At 42.4% G+C, this 17,284-nt stretch overlaps 1 protein-coding gene across 1 annotated transcript in view; it reads left to right on the forward strand.

The window, feature by feature from the left end:
• The window catches only part of LOC108797839 (potassium channel subfamily T member 2-like), a 147,594-nt gene that overhangs the window by 91,245 nt on the left and 39,065 nt on the right, over window positions 1-17,284 (forward strand). Inside the window, exons 11-15 of the mRNA XM_018569525.1 lie at window positions 4,680-4,844; window positions 5,319-5,455; window positions 9,932-9,995; window positions 12,537-12,645; window positions 16,138-16,246. Of these exons, the coding sequence (XP_018425027.1) occupies window positions 4,680-4,844; window positions 5,319-5,455; window positions 9,932-9,995; window positions 12,537-12,645; window positions 16,138-16,246 (584 nt within the window). The remainder of the gene's footprint in view (window positions 1-4,679; window positions 4,845-5,318; window positions 5,456-9,931; window positions 9,996-12,536; window positions 12,646-16,137; window positions 16,247-17,284) is intronic.

The following is a 17,284-nucleotide window of genomic DNA, read 5'->3' on the forward strand; positions in this document are numbered from 1 at the left end:
TATCTTTAACAGTGTCCTCCAATTTTATCCAACAACATTTCTGTGTTGAAGCTTGAAAAAAATTGTTGATTAACCTGGCCATAGACATAAGAGGGTGGTTGAACATGCTCAACATTTTGATTGTCCCTAGCCCTGCGTCTTGACCATCATGTGCATAAACATGAATGGGGGACCAATTTTCAACCTATAGTCCCTGATGACACTTATTTTTTTGGGAAACAAGAGGTCAGCCAGCGGGTATTTGCTGTTTCCATAGACATGGGATTACAAAAAAGGAGAGCGCCCACTCCATGTGAAGGATTGTTTAATAATTTGCTTTTAATAGCAAGTTATTAAATGATCCTTCACATGGAGTGGGCGCTCTCCTTTTTTGTCATTCTATAGATGTTAAGGTTCCCTGCCTTGTGGAGCTGCCCCAGTGTGATCAGGTGGAATCAATTAAGGAGGAGGGCTTGCTGTGATTCATTTGCGCTGGGAAGATTTTGAATAGACATGGGATTGTTTTAGCCAGATTGGCTGACTGATATATGGTATCTATGGCCACCTTAAAGATTTATTCCACCCAAGACTGATATTTAAAGAGTATGCAAAGCCAAAACTTGTTCTTTATTATTCATTAAGGGACACAGGATCAGAAGTAATTCAGAGAAAATTGGGTTATACTGCTGTCTTCAGGAGGACACATAAAAAAAAACTGTTGGCCAGTCAAGTATAACTTCTACCACTCCCATCATGCTTCAGTTTTTTTCCTAGTGTCCTAGGAGGAAAGACCTAGGAGGAAAGACCTCTTGAAGAAAGGTTTAAGTCCAATGTCATTTTTTTAACAAGATATTATTCATTGTCTTCATCGTCCTGCTGCAAAGCTGAGTTCTTATGCAGCTATCCGGATTGGGTAATGCTCAGTGCGGCCTCAAAGGCCAAACCTGGACCCTACAGAGCCAAAGATGGCGGGGCCTGCCTGTAATGTGACCCTCAGGCACTGGGCTCTGTTTGTGGCACTCTTCAGACACCTAGTTTACTGGTTTGTTGGTCAGAGTTCTTTATAGGGCCAGGGCCATGACACAACCACTGGTGTGACCCAGTCTCTGATGACCCCCTTGGCAGTATGCACAGGTATGCCCCAGGCAATTGCTGGAACATGGCATTATTCACTGGGTTCTGCAACCCAGTGATTACCGTGTACCGTGCTGAGCACTTTCCAGGCCTATGACTGTTCTAAGTCTTTGGACTTAAACTTATATGAGTATGGCACACTATTAACCTTTTTTCCTGCCATTGTTGGAGAAATGGGTACATGTGTGAGTACCCAAGGTCCTTTTTGGTGTATTTATTTGCTGGAGATGTTACAAAGTTAACCAACTGTTAACATCCTACATCTCTCGTTAACTCTATTAGTGGGATATTTGAGTTGCCAGGTCTGCACCCCTACTGTACCCATTATGAGAGATCCCACTCCCTCATCCTGTTTTTTCCCCCCTATTTTTACTATGGAGAATGTAATAAAGGGAGCAGCAACACAAAAAGATTGGGCAGAAAGACCTAAAGGACAGAAAGAAGTAAGTCAGGATTTATGGCAGAGCGATCTTGTTGTTGGAGTCTCCAAGACCAGTAAGAAGCCAAGGGCTGACTTAGCCAGCAAGGCTCTAGCTATAACTAAAATACCACTTTTTGGCAGAACAACCCTTCCATTCTATGTGATGACTTTCTGACTCCGAAAGATTTATCTGCAAGATGTAAGGCAATAGGGCTTCTTCTTTGAACACAAACCTATGTGCTCTATAGCTTCTGAAGCAGGTATTCAAGCTTTGACCAGCAAAAGGTGAAGACATGCCACGCGAAAAGTATGTTGATTGTTGTGTATGCCAAAGTTACCTAGTCTCTTCCCTTTCTCAGGGTGTTAAAGCAATCTTGACATGTAGATGCCACTGTAAAAGTGTGTCATTCCCGCCGTTGTGTGGAAAGAAGATTTATTTTACACAAAGTGTTGGGAACTGTGCAAGCACAAAGATCTGTGATCAGAGAAGATGCCATGAAAGGGGCAATGAGTTCCAGGCCGGCTTATATCTGCTGATTCCTGAATATCTCACTCGCTATCTCCTTTTTCCTGATGCCTCTCCTCTCCCTTCTACCGCCTTTCTCCTCTCCTTGGGAATTGCTGTACTGAGCTTCACAGACATGTCTTGATCAGTGATGGTGACAGTTGTCATGAGACGAGATGACAGATGTCGGTGCTGTGAAAGAAAGGCAGGGAGTAACATCAGTCCTTTTATACAGTCAACCCGTCCTATCACGGGAGCCTTGTAATTATTATCAAGAGCTTTTCACTTTAGTTCAGACCCTTTAAATGGGTCGCTGTCACTGAGTTACCTTTCTCCACAGCAGGCCTGACTCTATTAATGGAGATCATTTTTTTTTTTGCTTAGCCTTGTTTAAAGCCCAAATGTAGTTTCATCAAAAAGCATCTTTTGAAATAGAGGCTGCAAAAAAAACCTTGATTTTAAAATGTCTTACCGTTTCCTTCTTTTTAATTCAGCCCTCCGGCGACAGCAGTACATCTTGAGCCCCAAGCAAAGGAAGATTGGTGCTTTCTGCATGATAGAAGTGGTCTTTCTGCAGGGGATTGACATGCCCAATCTTTCAAGTCAACGCTAGAGCTCTCCAATCAGCAGGGAGCAAGAGTTGTAGTACGGACTCATCAAGCGCCATGTCAGACCGCTGCAGAGAGATTGATGCTACCATGCAGAGCGTAGCGGGTAGTGATAGACTATATTATATGTATGTCATCTATGAATTTGCAGATAGTTCTACTTTAACCACATACATGGATAACAGTTGAAAGTGATGAGTGTCAAATAATAGATCCTCGTGTTTTGTTTATATTCCTCTTAAGGAGTTTCAGGAAATATAGATATGAAGGACAGCAATAGGCAAGTATGAAGGCTTCCTGCCTGTGCACTCTCTGCTTCCTCCCCTGATGGTATAGGAATAGAATTAGTCACGGCAGTGGAAGTCTGGGGAGCTGCCATTTGCAGCAACAAATGGGGGCAATGGCGTGTTGGTGGTGCATGGGGGGTGAATCATCTTATTGCCCTGCTCTGGCCGGCATCCTGCTCAGCTCACTGATGTCACTGGTTGCCTAGAGCTCTGCGGGACGATGGCCAGAGCGTCCCGCTCAGCTTCTGGTAACCAATTACGTCACTGGTTGCCAGGAGCTGGCGGAAAACTGGCCAGAGCATCACAGGTTGCATCCCAGAGCTGGTCGGAGAGATGTGTATGGCCCTTGCACATATCCCCGTCTGGCTCTTGGCAACCTAAACCGCTCTGGCCGGAAAGGGGGCAGCAGGCACACTGCAAACATCTCCCCATGAGAAGCCTCCTAAGGCAACTTGTTATAGGGATACCTCTGATTGTGTTGCTTAAGCAGTTGTGCAGTGATAACTTATGGTGAAAGAGGTGTTTAGTAATTGAATAAGGTTCCATCCCATACACTCATTATTCAGACAGTATTATATGTATTGCTCCAGGAGTAAACTAAGGTACCTCTGGACATCATATCAACAATCTTGTGTCTATGGGTATCTGAAGATTGGGAAGGCTTCTCTTGACCTCCCTTTTCTCCATTGACATAAACTTGCAGAGTCTTAAAACTGAACTCTAGGCACTAAAAACATTTATTGAAATATATTCCTCAATAGTCACAAAAGATATGAATTCACTTTTGTGTACCTTTGCAAACCCAGATATGATTGTATAAAAGTAGCAGTGACATCAGGGGCGTAAATTTTGTATGGGACCCCGTGATTTCTAGTTATACCCCTTGGAGAGCCCACTCGAGATCCCACCTGAGGGTGAACTTGCAGAGCGATTAGAGAGTCTATGGTGGGCTCTGTAGGGTCACCCTCAGGTGGGCTGGTCGCACTCCTTACCTGTCCGCCTCCTCTTCCTCCTCTGTCGCTGGGCTCGCCTCCTTCTTCCTCACCGGGCCACGCCTCCTCCCCTACTGCCAACCACGGGCCCGCCTCCTCCTCCACTGCCGCTGTTGGCTTTCAGTGACTCTGTGGAGAGGAACGTGTTGCTGCACAGATTACTGTCAGTGATCTGAACAGCGGCGTGTTCGTCTTCAGCCGCCAGTGAAAGACACCAGCAGAGGATCCCATAGCGACCCAGGCGGCCCGCACGGCATCTGGCCGGGCCCCACTGAGCCCCGGGCCCCATAGCAGCCGCCTGGGTCGCTATGGTGATTGTTACGCCACTGAGTGACATTATCACTGTGGTGTACATATTCTGTGCAGAGAGCAGAGCGGTAGGAGGGACCCAGCAGGCCCCACCCACTACAGGCTGACTAATGAAAACTACAGGAGGAGGCGGAGACAAGACCAGTCACCCTGCACAAGGAGAGAGAGCAGCAGTGAGCTTTCTTTATTACAGGAAGCTCCAAGTCTCACACTGGATTACTGCACAGTTCTAGAAGAAATAGACAAAGCTCACCAAGATTCAGGAAGAATACACATGGATCTTGTATTTAGGAAATATTTCCTTATCCCGGAGTTCAGCTTTAAGAACCTATTCTTATCCCAGTCAAGTCCTTTATAAAGCAGAGACCTCTTCAAGCCAACAGGACTGAATGTATGAGTACTTTAAGAGTTTTGTCCTAAACACCAGTCTTTAATGTCATTTAGTTTGAGCAGCTGGTGTTCCTCTGGATGGAAAGGCAGAAGTCAGGAGGGAATTACAGCCGTTACCGCGCACAGACGGAGAAACATGTGGTCCTGTGTGTCAGCACCCTAAAAATAGATCTTCTCATGGATTTCTTAAATGAATTCTACGCACACCCCCGGCTGCAGGTAAGAGGAACGGGATTACAGTTTGTTAATTTGAGGAAAGGCTTATATTACAGGGTTGCAGGAAGAGGGACCACACTCCAAGGATTAAAGAACAGACTTACATAACAGGGGAGCAGGAAAAAGGATCACATTTCAGGGATACAGGAACAGGCATGCATTCAATGAGTTCAGGAACAGGCTTACATTCCAGGGGTGCAGGATCAAGGATTACATTCCAAAGATACAGCAATGGGTATGCAATCCATCAGTTCGGTAGCCCCACTGCAAGGGTAAATTTGCCATTTGTCCGGAGTTGTTCCTTAAGAAACACCATAGATACTATATAACGCACAGTGGTCAGCTGTACAAATGTGCATTGCATTTCTTTCTTCATAGGTTGATGTTCGGAAGGCAAAACCTTAGTGAAGTGTTTTCTGGCTCCTCATGGCCGACCTGGCCATATACTAATAAACCACCTTTATGTTTTCTGCACAGGATCATTATGTCGTCCTCCTCTGCCCCACTGAAATGGATTTGCCTGTAAGAAGAGTTCTGCAGATCCCTTTGTGGTCACAGCGCGTTATCTATCTGCAGGGCTCAGCTTTAAAGGATCAGGACCTCATGAGGGCAAAGTAAGTCATTATAACCAATGACATGGGATATATTGCTATGCATGACCCGAAGCCTTGGCTTGATCTGCAATTCAGCAGGACTGCTGTCATTTAGCAAAGCAAAGCAGCACCATCCTTATTATGCCATTATATGTATTAGGAAGTACACTGTATACCAGCCATCCCTTCCACCTTGCACAATTGTACCGGCTTCTTTCTTGATCCAGGGAATATCCGATTGCCTTATGGGATCAGGAAGGATTTTTTTCCCCCTGTTGGAGCAAATTGAACTATGCTTTATATGGGTTTTGGGTTTTTTGCCTTCCTCTGGAAGTGGGTAATTGTGGGCATAGCGTTCTGTTTAGGCTTTTTTTTCTTTTCTTATCTCTATAGATTGAACTCGATGGACTTGTGTCTTTTTTCAACCTGACAATCTATGCAACTATGTAACTCTCCTGGACTGAAATTGCTTACTCTGATTTCACTGCACACTGTTAGCTGAGGAAGCTATGTACAGCACCCTGCCGTCCCCTTCCACCAGATATGATCTGCCTGCATTGTATAAAGTAGCACAGGGGCCCATTGATGACATCATGACTTGATGTAATAAAAACAAAGTTTTTATTTGTTTTCCATCAGCGTTGCATCTAGTAAAAATTGGGGCGTGCATGCCATTGCAACACCACAAACAACCATCTTTCATATTAAAACATATAATACTTTAAGACATAAATCAAATCCCCATTAAAAACAATTGCGTTGTTATTCCAGAAAATACTTTTTTAGGACCGTCAGGTACTGAATTTTACAATGATTGTTTCACGGAATGATTACATGTCAGAATACCATTCAAACCCTCATAAATGTTACAATTCCATAGAAATGTATCATCTCATCAGATCCAACCTTCATTTTGCGTACTTGCTTGTTCAGGAAGGTGGAAAAAAGATTTGTTGGTAGTATATCACATTGGAAATACTCAGAGGGTCACAATGCATGCCAAAAATACCCCAGAGGATTGCCAATACTCATATGGGAAAACGCAGGTCAGCACTGGGGAAGAAGAGAGAGCCAGACCCACTCACCATCTAAGGCCCCCCTTCCAAGAAGCCCCTACCTCCGCCATCAATAGATGTTGTTGCTACAACCATCTGTCATTATCTCCTTCACAATCCCCGGCTGTCAGCATGTTGATGGGAAGGCATAATATTTATATTGTAAAGCGCTGTGCAAACTATTGGCGCTATATAAATCCTGTATAATAATAAGCAGATTAATCTTCCTCTTTAAAGGCTAATTTCCCACATTGACACCTTGGCACTGGCTCAATAGTTGAAGAGAAGGTACTTTAAAATAGTGCGTTTTGATTCCCCAACCTTGGATTTCAAGTATGTACTACATCCTGTGCAGGTGAATGATAGTTCAGCAAATGTCAGTCTTCAGTGTTTGAAGTGGTTTTATTTAATTCTCATCATAAGAGCTGTGTGTGTCTCTTACCCGTGTCACTAACCTATCTTATGTTACACTACGTATGGTGGGGAAGTGCGAAAATTGGCACAATGTAGAATAACATGGCTTCCTTCAATAAACCAATGTGTTTTGTTGGAAAAGTAACAGTATGGATATGGAAATCATTAGAGTGTATTTAAACCAAGGTTTATTTTGTATAGTTTTGGATACAGTGCAGAAGAGTTAAAAGTAGGGATGTTCAGATACCAGTGCCGATACTTGCCATTTTCACGAGAACTACCCGGATTGCAGGGGTTGCAGCTTGGACCTGGCTCTGGCGCTCCACTGCTGTCCTGAAATCATTAGTCTGTATTGTTTTAGAAAAACTGTCACATGACAATAAACAAAAATAATTCAGTACTTGTATCTGTGAGGACAAATATAGGTACTTGTACTTGGAAAAATGGTATCGGTGCATCCCTAATATATATTTATTTTAAAATTATCATACGTTAAAACAGGAAAGTACAAATCCCAGGAGCTCCGTATGCTCCTTAAAAATGACAGCAGCCTCCCAACGTTTGAATTTTTCTTTAGTTTAGTCCTGGAGCTGGAAAAGTATCTGTACTTGTACTTGTACCGAGTACGGTACTTGGTATCTGAACATCCCTAGTTAAAAGCTCTGTCTGTGTCCCCACTGGGGTCTTTCACTCCTCTATTTGTCCTGGTGACCACTGGAGATGGGAAATGCAAAATTTTACTTCTATCACTGAAACAAGACGAGAGGGGAAGTCATTCACTTGTTCTAGTGGCTGTTGTCTAGGAGTGAATTTCCTCTAAATTTGGAGAGATTTCCTCTCGCTTCTTATTGGCTTACCTTAGCAGGAGAGAGAGGAAAATCTATTCAATGAGACACAGCAGAAAGTCACAGACAAAAAAAAAGCCTGATGGAAGTATTGCGATCCTCTATTCTAACAAAAAATAATTAAGTTTAAGCTTAAGATACACTTTGGGGTTCATTTATAAACAATTTGTAAGGCTTTTCAAATACATGTGAACGTTCATCCTGTGTGAACATAGGAGCAAACTAATGTTTTTTTAGGTTTTTTTTTCTTCGACAAGTCTATTTTAATTTGATTGTTCTGATTGTAATATGACATCATGGCCACTAGATAGTGCTGAGGAGCACAGAAAAATATTTATTTCCCTTTCACCTTTAGTGCCATGTAGTGACCATAATGTGATATAACAAACAGAGCATTCAAATTTAATTACACTTGTAAATATTAAAAAAAGAAAGAAGGTTTGTGCATATATTGGTCCAGGATGAACATTCACAGATATTAGCAGGGTGAACGGCACTGCAAATTGTTTATAAATCAACCCCTTTAAGTTTGGAACCTGCAGGCAATTGTGAGTATTAGGTTCATAGTATGATGTGTGAACCCTGTGGTACATAACAGACACCACCTGATATTTTACTGAAAGGCTGCTAAATAGCACAAAAAGGTGTTCAGTTTTTTATAGTACAGCTCACATTGTACAATCCTGCCTTTTTTTTTAATCTAGAAGCTGCTTCTCCTACCTACTTGCCTTACTAACGGTTTCTTTTTATTGTCTTCTAACTCCCTTTCCATTCCTTTTTTTCTCTTTACTATCTTCGCCTCGTTCTCCCACCTCTTCTCATCTTCACCTATTTCATCTTGTGTTCTTCTATCTTCACCTCCACTTATCTCACTTCCTTTCCTCTCTCCTCTGACTCTTCACTTTCCTCTCTTCCCTCCCCCCCTTTTTTTAATCTCTTTTTACTTCTCTCTTCTTACCTGTTTGCTTATACCCTCCTTCCCCTCCTCATTCTTCTCTCACCTCCTCCACCTTCTTTTCATTTCTTTGGCTTTCTGCACACTCCTCTCGCCATCTTTGATAATCTCACCTCTCCACCTTCTTCATTACCCCTGTATTTCTTTATTCATTTACTCCAACCATCCACCTACTTCTTACACTTCTTCCACCATACTGTCCTTCTTCACTTCCTCCACCCACCAATTTTTCTTTCTACTCTTCTTGGCTCCTGCACTCCCCTTTCTTCAAATTGAGTTATCTGACCTCTGCCATCTTGTCTTCTCCTCCACTCTCCCCTCTCCTTCTTCACCTCTCTTACCTTCTCCATCCAACGCTTTCCACCTTCACTTCTTTTACCTCCTCCACCCAACGCTCTCCATCTTCAATTCTCTTACCTTCTGCACCCACCGCTCTCCTTCTTCAATTTTCTTACCTCCTCCACCCAACGCTTTCCATCTTCAATTCTCTTACCTACTCCACCCAACGCTCTCCATCTTCAATTCTCTTGCCCTCTGCACCCACCGCTCTCCTTCAATTCTCTTACTTTCTGCACCCACCGCTCTCCAATTGTCTTACCTTCTGCACCCACCGTTCTCCTTCAATTATCTTACCTTCTGCACCCACCACTCTCCTTCAATTCTCTTACCTTCTGCACCCACTGCTCTCCTTCTTCAACTCTCTTACTTTCTGCACCCACCGCTCTCCTTTTTACTTCTCTTACCCCCTTCACCTTCCTCTCCCCATCTTCAACTCTTTTACCTCCTCCACCCTTCTATCTCCTTCTCACCTTCTTTACTCTCCACCTTCACTTCACTTCCCTCCTTCACTTCTCACCTCTCCTCCTTTCTTCTCATGCTTCCCTTTTCTCACCTCATCTCTTCTTTTTTACTTCTCCTCCCTCCTCTCTCCCTCTTTACAATCTTAAATCTTACAATCTTAACTCACCTCTAACTACCAACCTTCAACCTCACTCTTTACTGTTTGTGTTGGCTCCTCTCCCTACCCCTCTCCTTCATTTACTTGTCTCACATGCACTACTATCCTCACACATATTTTTGACACCTTGTCCATCTTTTTCTTGATCTTCTCTGTATCCTGCACTCTTCCACTAACTGAACTCATTCCTCTCCCGTTCCTTATCTCCTTGTCTCCCTCTCTGTCCTTTTTTCGACCTATTGTTCCTCTCCTCCTGTTGTTTTTCTGTAGAATTGATGACGCGGAAGCCTGTTTTATTCTCAGCAACCGCTTTGAAACAGACCGCATCGCAGCGGTACGTCTAACAGGGCTCGGGATGGAGAATGTTGATTTTAAATTGTTAATTTTGGGGTACATGGTTGTTTCTGAATAAAGAAATATATTGATAATGTCCATCCTATCAATGGATGATGAACATAAAAGTGTCTATTAATAAGTGTATGGTAAATTTAGAGTGGATACATCAGCTAATTGAACTAATAAATCTGCACTTTTGCAAAAAGATGAGTGCCAAAAAGCAATCTTCATAGCCCCCCCAAGCTCTACTTTAAAAGGTATAGCCACCAAAAATGATGATGCAGCCAATTATGTTCTCATGCAGAACCAGACAAACATGAGTGAAGAAGAGATGACTCATCAGAGTCATCATCCCTTGCCTCATTTTAAAAGGGGGAAGTGTCATGATCCAGCCATAAATAAGTTGGTGTTGATCATATTTTCACTTATTTTTATACATTTTTTAACAACACAATTAACAGTGGAAGTCCTTTTGGACCCTGGGTGTGTTCTTACCAATGTATACATCTGCATCCCAAATTAGCACAGACTAAGTGTAAAGTTCCTACCTAGTCACTAAAACTAATCTGTGTATTTTAATTCTTGGAGGATTCTGGAAAATTTAAAATCTCTTAACTCCCATCCCGTGCAGTGCACAATTATAAAACTTTCTGCAAAAGCCTGGTTGCTCAGAGACGCGATGTTAGACTACAAACGTGCCAACTTTATTGTAGAATATGGGTGGGTATTAACATTTTTGGCTCCTTGTAGTGATACTGGTTCTTCTAGGTGTTAAAACATTCGTGTTTGGTCAGCCAAGACAATTACTTGTACTTTTAGATTCATAATTCATAACCAGCAAGGTTTTGAGTTATACATTTTTGAAGATTCTGATCACCCCAATCCTAACTGTGCTACCTGATGCAGTGCCCAACCCCTTTCATCCAACTGGACAGACTGGGAGAGCAGCAATGCCAGTGATCTCCAAGGTAAAAAAAAGGGAGATCTGCAATCAATTGTTGTTCATATCTGAGGGGTTCCCATCTATGATGGGGGTATGATCCGCATGTTCTATCCAACCCTGGGAGCAGGAGAAATACTTTTTCTGCAACTTGTATATCATTTTTGTTAGTACTATTGCATAGGTATGTCTTTCTTTTTAACTTATGTTTCTTGTAACTTTTATACCTTTCTATGAACTTGCCCTGTAGGAATATTAAAGGAGAACTATGACATGAGTGATTTCCACTCACCTCATAGTTCTAAGCCGACCTGTGACAATGAGACTGTCACAGGTCGGCTCAGTAGATCGGGAGGTGAGGGAACACATACCGGGTTCCCTCACCTCTCGATCCTGTCACGGCTCTCTGCCGTGACAGGGGGAGGGGCTGGATTCCCCTCTCCCCGCTCCGATCTGCCAGCGCTGACTGGCGGAACGGACGGGGGAGGGGGCGGGTACAGCTGGCTCTGCCTCTAGATAGGCAGAGCCAGCTGTCACTCACGCAGCTGGGCGGATCCCGTCATCTAAGTCGGGATCCGCTCCAGGTGCGGCGTCTCAGTATACCGCGAGCTGTAGCTCGCGGTATACTGAGCTTAGGGTAACGGGAGGACGCTAGTTGGTGTCCTCCCGTTACCCCAAGGAGAACTATGGGGAAAAACACTGACCCCCATAGTTCTCCTTTAAATATAAAATGAATTAGCTGGTTGCTCTACAGAACGCACAAATCTGAAAAGACTGAGTGGGTGTATGTAATAAATCTATAAGTGGTATTGGCTGGTTTAGGTCATCCTTGACTACTAATAATGTGTGTGGTCTGCGTAGACCTGTGTGCCAATCTGCTTGATCGCAGACTGTACTGACCTGGGGTGTCAGGGAGGAGGTTTCACACAAGCCTGTAAGTTATCAGTGGGGGCAGCTTGGATATTATTGTGCATGTGCTGTTTATGGTTCTTATGATAATTTGCCAATTCCTTCTCAATTCTGAGAAAGAGTAGCAGGCAACAATACCTTGAGCATTAGTTGGCCTCATTCATCTTGTTACCTTCAGTACACCTATCCATGCCAAGGCTAACTGAGCTAAAAAAAAAAAAGGGGAATTAATCAAGTGCAAATAGATGAGTGCCAAAGAGCAATCTTTATAGCCCCCCAGCCCTCCAAACTTTACCTTAAAACATACTGGGGGGAATTGATCGAATCTGGAGCAGTTGCCCATGGCAACCAATCTGCATCTCTCTTCAGTTTGATCAGGTAAGATTTGAAAATGAGAGAGGGATGCTGATTGGCTGCAGTGCAAATCTGCTCCAGATTTTGTCTGCTCCAGTTTTGATAGATCCCCCAGGTGGACGGTATGTCCACCAGAATGGCTGATAACCCTATTTAGAAGATTTTGCATCATGTCATATCTTTAATTAATGGGGATCTCTTGGGGGGGATGTTCCCCCAAAGATTTTGGCTTCGATCTTTAAAAGTGTTTTATTAATTTTTTTCATATTGAGCAGTGAGTGTAAGATTAAAATTATTGGTCACACTGGAAATTAAATGTCCTTGTTTTTTCCTTAGGATCATCAGACCATTCTCCGGGCATGGGCAGTAAAAGACTTTGCTCCCAACTGTCCTCTCTTTGTCCAGATTCTCAAACCTGAAAACAAGTTTCATATTAAGTTTGCAGGTAAAGTATTTACTAGACCATAGACATTTTCCACTCTTAATATCTGCCTCGCAAGAGGTTACATAAAGCTGAAGGGTTTTGTAGATTGCTTCCTGTTACGGTCAGTCCACCCAAAAATTTTCTCTGTTCTTGGTAGATGCCATTAAATTAAATCCTTTAACAACTTATTATATATGCCTCAGGGACTCAGAATGGTCAGATCTTTGTGTTGAGTCCCTAGGCCTTCATGCCTATACTTTCTGATGGATCCTTAAATATAATTTTTTTATGGACAATGCAGAATGAGAAGTAGGAGCACACAAAAGTGGCTGACAACACCAAGGTACAAAGGAACCAAGCCAGAAACTACTAAATAGGCATTCAGAAGAGATATAAAAATCTAATGAGCGACTTATTGTGCCCATACACTGTGCAAATCTGGGCCGGTTCTTGAGGAACCAGCTAGAAGACCTCAGGAAAAATGTATATACAGGGTTTATTTTTAAATACAAAAGACCTGGAGGGGAGAATATGTGGTATGGGTCTTCCACTTTTAACCTTTATTTCGTGTTCTTACAGAGGAACCATAGCCTTACTGAGAAACTGCTGGCAGGTAGGATGTTATTGAAGAAGAGACTATGTATGTCTCTTTTGCGATAAAAGCTCAGCTGTTTCTTCTAAATGTACATTGACAGCATGCTTTGGTGTCGGGATTAATTAACTGTCATGCCCATGCACGGGAGTTAAGTCATCCTGGGCTGGCCAGTCAAGGTGGCCTTCAGACAATAAACCTGCAAGAACACCAAGCAAGATGTTAGCAGCAGCAAGGGAGCTTGCAGATCTCACATGACTAGAGGGGAGCTAAGTATAGCAGACTTTAGTTCCACTTTAACTGCTGTCTTGACTACCCCAAACTCCCAACGGTGGAGGTCAAATAGGCCAAATTGATAGGGGGGAATTTATCACAACTAGAGCAGACAAAATCTAGAGCAGCTGTGCATGGCAACCAATCAGCTTCTGAAGAGAGAAGCTGATTGGTTGCCATGCCCAGCTGCTCCAGATTTTCTCTGCTCCATTTTTGATAAATTCCACCCATAGTGTTTTATTCATGTTTTTTTGGCTAGATAAGGTTTTCCACTCTCACTGAAGGAGTGTTTAGTGGTAGGCTAATTAATTAGCCGGATTTGTGGGAGGAGCTACACACATTTAAACTGCTCCGTCTCCCACTCTCACCTGTCGGCTCGTGGGCGTCATCCCACATGCCTCACCCCCTTTTTCACTTACCTTTTACTCTTGAGTATGCCCCCTTATTTTGCATACTGACCATAGTGACCACGGCACACCTCAGGTCATTGTAGGCAGGTCCATCATCTCGATTCCTGGGTACGTATCAGTGGGGCTTTGACCACAGTTTATAATATATAACAATGAATGCTGCAAGAAGATTAAAGTGACACTATACTCAGGAGTTAAATCTTAAAAATACATTCAACCACCGCTCCAAGCTCGCTCCCGGGATGGACAACAATCTCAAGGTTACTTTACTAATTTGTATTGAGATTCTAGTCCATCACGGGAGTGAGCTTGGAGTGGTGGCTACTTTTCAACACTCACAGGGACCATGGGGAACAAAAGTAGCCACCCATAAACTTGTACTTGAATGCATTTTTAAGATTTAACTCTTGAGTTTTGTGTCACTTTAAGATTAATTGAAGGGGGTGTTGGTTCTATCTAGGAGATCTAATGGATGACCAAGAGATGTAGAAGCCAGTGAATATTTCAGTGCACCCAAAGCTGCAATATCACAATTGGATAGAGCCACCCACCCAGCCATGCATTGTGGCTTATTAATGGGAACTGGCAGATATGAGCACTTTTGTTGCAAGTAATAAAAGTATTTGTGCATGGCTGATCTGATGTCTGAACCAGTATTCTGATATCACTAGTTTTTAATCATTTCATAGGCGGTATACACACAAACTCCTAGTCACAGAACAAAAATCACCAGCGCATCCTTGGAACCTCCACAACTAAAGCTGCATGGTGGTCAAAAAGCGGTGCCTGTTATGTAACCTTTGGAGATAGTGAATAAAGAGGCTTTTATGTAACATTGCCCTTTTATATTGCTGATAGTTGGAGAGTAATCTCCCAAAAAATTGACTTTATTCATGCTGATGTGACAAACGTTTTTATTTCCCTGTATCTGTGTGAATAACCCTTTTCCTTTTTTTTATTCATTTTTTCACAAGCACATGCTCAATTTGACATTTTGGAGAAAAAATTGTACTTAAAAGCTTCAATGCCAAATACTTTTTTTTTCTGAAAGCAAACGGACTGTGGAATAAAAAGATAATAGTTGGAATTGTTTTTATGTCTACTGTTTACCTGGCCCTAGACCTGGGATTTGACAATTCTGAACCCAGAAGTGCTCAGAAATGAGCATTTCTGGGTTCATACTCTGTAGAGGAGATTAGAGAATGTGTGAATTGTTTTTTAGCTATGAAGGTTACATAGTATTTGAGGTTGAATAAAGACATAAGTCCATCAAGTCCAACCTATTGCTGATGTGTGTGTGTGTGTGTATATGTATATATATATATATATATATAAACACATTACATTATTGTTTTATGTTAAAAAATCTGAGGGTTTAATGTCACTTTAAATTTAGTAGCCTTGTCTCATAGCTCTGGTCCTCCATTGCTCTAATTAGTTTGGTTGCCCTCCGCTGGACTCTCTCCAGCTCAAGGACATCTTTTCTAAGTACTGGTTGTATCATATTTTAGAAGCTGGAAAGTATGTATATAATCAAACCCATGTTGAAGGCAGTGTAAAGTAATTAAAGCATATCTAAACCCCAAAACAAAAATCTAATATGTTACAACTTACCAGGTCCTTTTCAGGCTTTTCCCCTTGACATTTACCTGGTAATCTTGTGAACAATACAACTCCTATTCCTGGGCGGGTATACTCACTCACCCACTGTATCTATGGAGCAAGCCATGGCTGCCACCCCGGGTGGACTTCAAACATGTCTACCTTTTGTTTGCCTTTCTCCATTATTTGGGCGGGGGGTGGGGGGCTAGGGGCGAGGGAATTGGTATTTTATTTTTTTACAATTTTTTTTTTTCTCTAGAAGACAAGAACAGTGGCTAAACAATTAGTTTAACAATAAGAGCATGCACAGTACTAGGGAATTGGTATTTTAAACAAGAAACATAACATCTCAAGAAATGACAAGAAATCTGGCAAAGTCCCCAGGTATTTTCTGTACTTGATAAAAAAGTTATTGGTCTAGAAAAGGAAAGCAAGCACAACCAAGGACTGGCAAGTTGAAAATATATATAAAAAAAATTGGGGTTTAGTTATCCTTCAATCCTATTCAACCACGTGAGGATATTTTTCCATTCAATCCAAATCAGCCTTTAAAAGAGTTGTTTTCACTGAAAATGAAATGTTATTTTTAAAAGGAAATCTTCTCTCTCCCGTCTTCATTTTCATTTCCATCCTCAGATCATGTGGTCTGTGAAGAAGAATTTAAGTATGCCATGTTGGCGCTTAACTGTGTATGCCCAGCCACCTCTACGCTGATCACTTTACTGATTCATACCTCTCGGGGACAGTAAGTGCAACCTGAAAGATGAAGCTGATATATATAACTAACGCTTACTCAAAGTCCTGGGTTTTCTGGGTCAGTCCATGACTGGTGGCAGAATAGATGGGGCTTCCTGCAGATATGACTTGATTAATTTATAGGTTCTTCAGTGAACCTCCACCTTATTTTAGACACTTCTAATTTCGAATAATAATAATCATTACAGCACCAGTGGTCAATGAATAGAACAATAATAACAATCACCCCCAGCAATAGTGTGGTTCCTTATTTACTTACCTAAACAAACACTCCCACGCAGAACTCTCCTTTCCAGTTGGGCGGGACTGTAGTTTTATTGTTGGGAGGAGATCACCCCACCTGACTGCTCCAGCTTCTTTCAGTGCTGGAACATGGAGAGTGTTCACCAGCACCCACATCGGAAAAGCGTCTAAGTGGTGGTACCTGGTGCTAACAGCCTCCCAATAACGCTACAGCTGAGTAGCCAATTACATTGTTCCTTTTTATTTTCTAGCATTGTCTATAAATACATATGGGAGAATCTGACTGGTATGGGCAACAAACACCTATTTTCCAGATGCTTGCCATTTTTTTTTTAATGGTGGCTGATTTAGCTGTTTCTCTGCCCCACTGTTGTCCTTTAACCCTGTCCTTTTTTTTCCTCCTTCAGGACAGCCGCTATGGACCCTTTTCGCCAGCGCCCTAGTCCTTGGCAAGCCCTCTCCAGGTAGTGTGATTGTTATTCTTCCTCCTTCTTCTGCTCTCTTGAACTTTTTAAAGAATCTGCCCACTTACAACTTGCTTCTCAGTTTTGTGGAGATGCCTGAGCTCTCAGATAAGTGCCCTTTTTAAACAAAACCCATATGTCAACTCGCTTACTCTTCTCACCAAAATTCCTTATATCAATGGCGTAAAATGGCTGGAACTGGACAGGTATAGCTTACGTCATTCCCAGTACCTTTTGTGCCACCACACCACGTTCTATCCCCAAGACATGCACTGAGCTGGGCATGAACAGGGTTATAATTTTCTATGGCTGCCCCCCCC

Source organism: Nanorana parkeri, unplaced genomic scaffold (assembly GCF_000935625.1).
Source record: "Nanorana parkeri isolate BGI_ZX_2015 unplaced genomic scaffold, ASM93562v1 scaffold1350, whole genome shotgun sequence".
NCBI lineage: Eukaryota > Metazoa > Chordata > Amphibia > Anura > Dicroglossidae > Nanorana > Nanorana parkeri.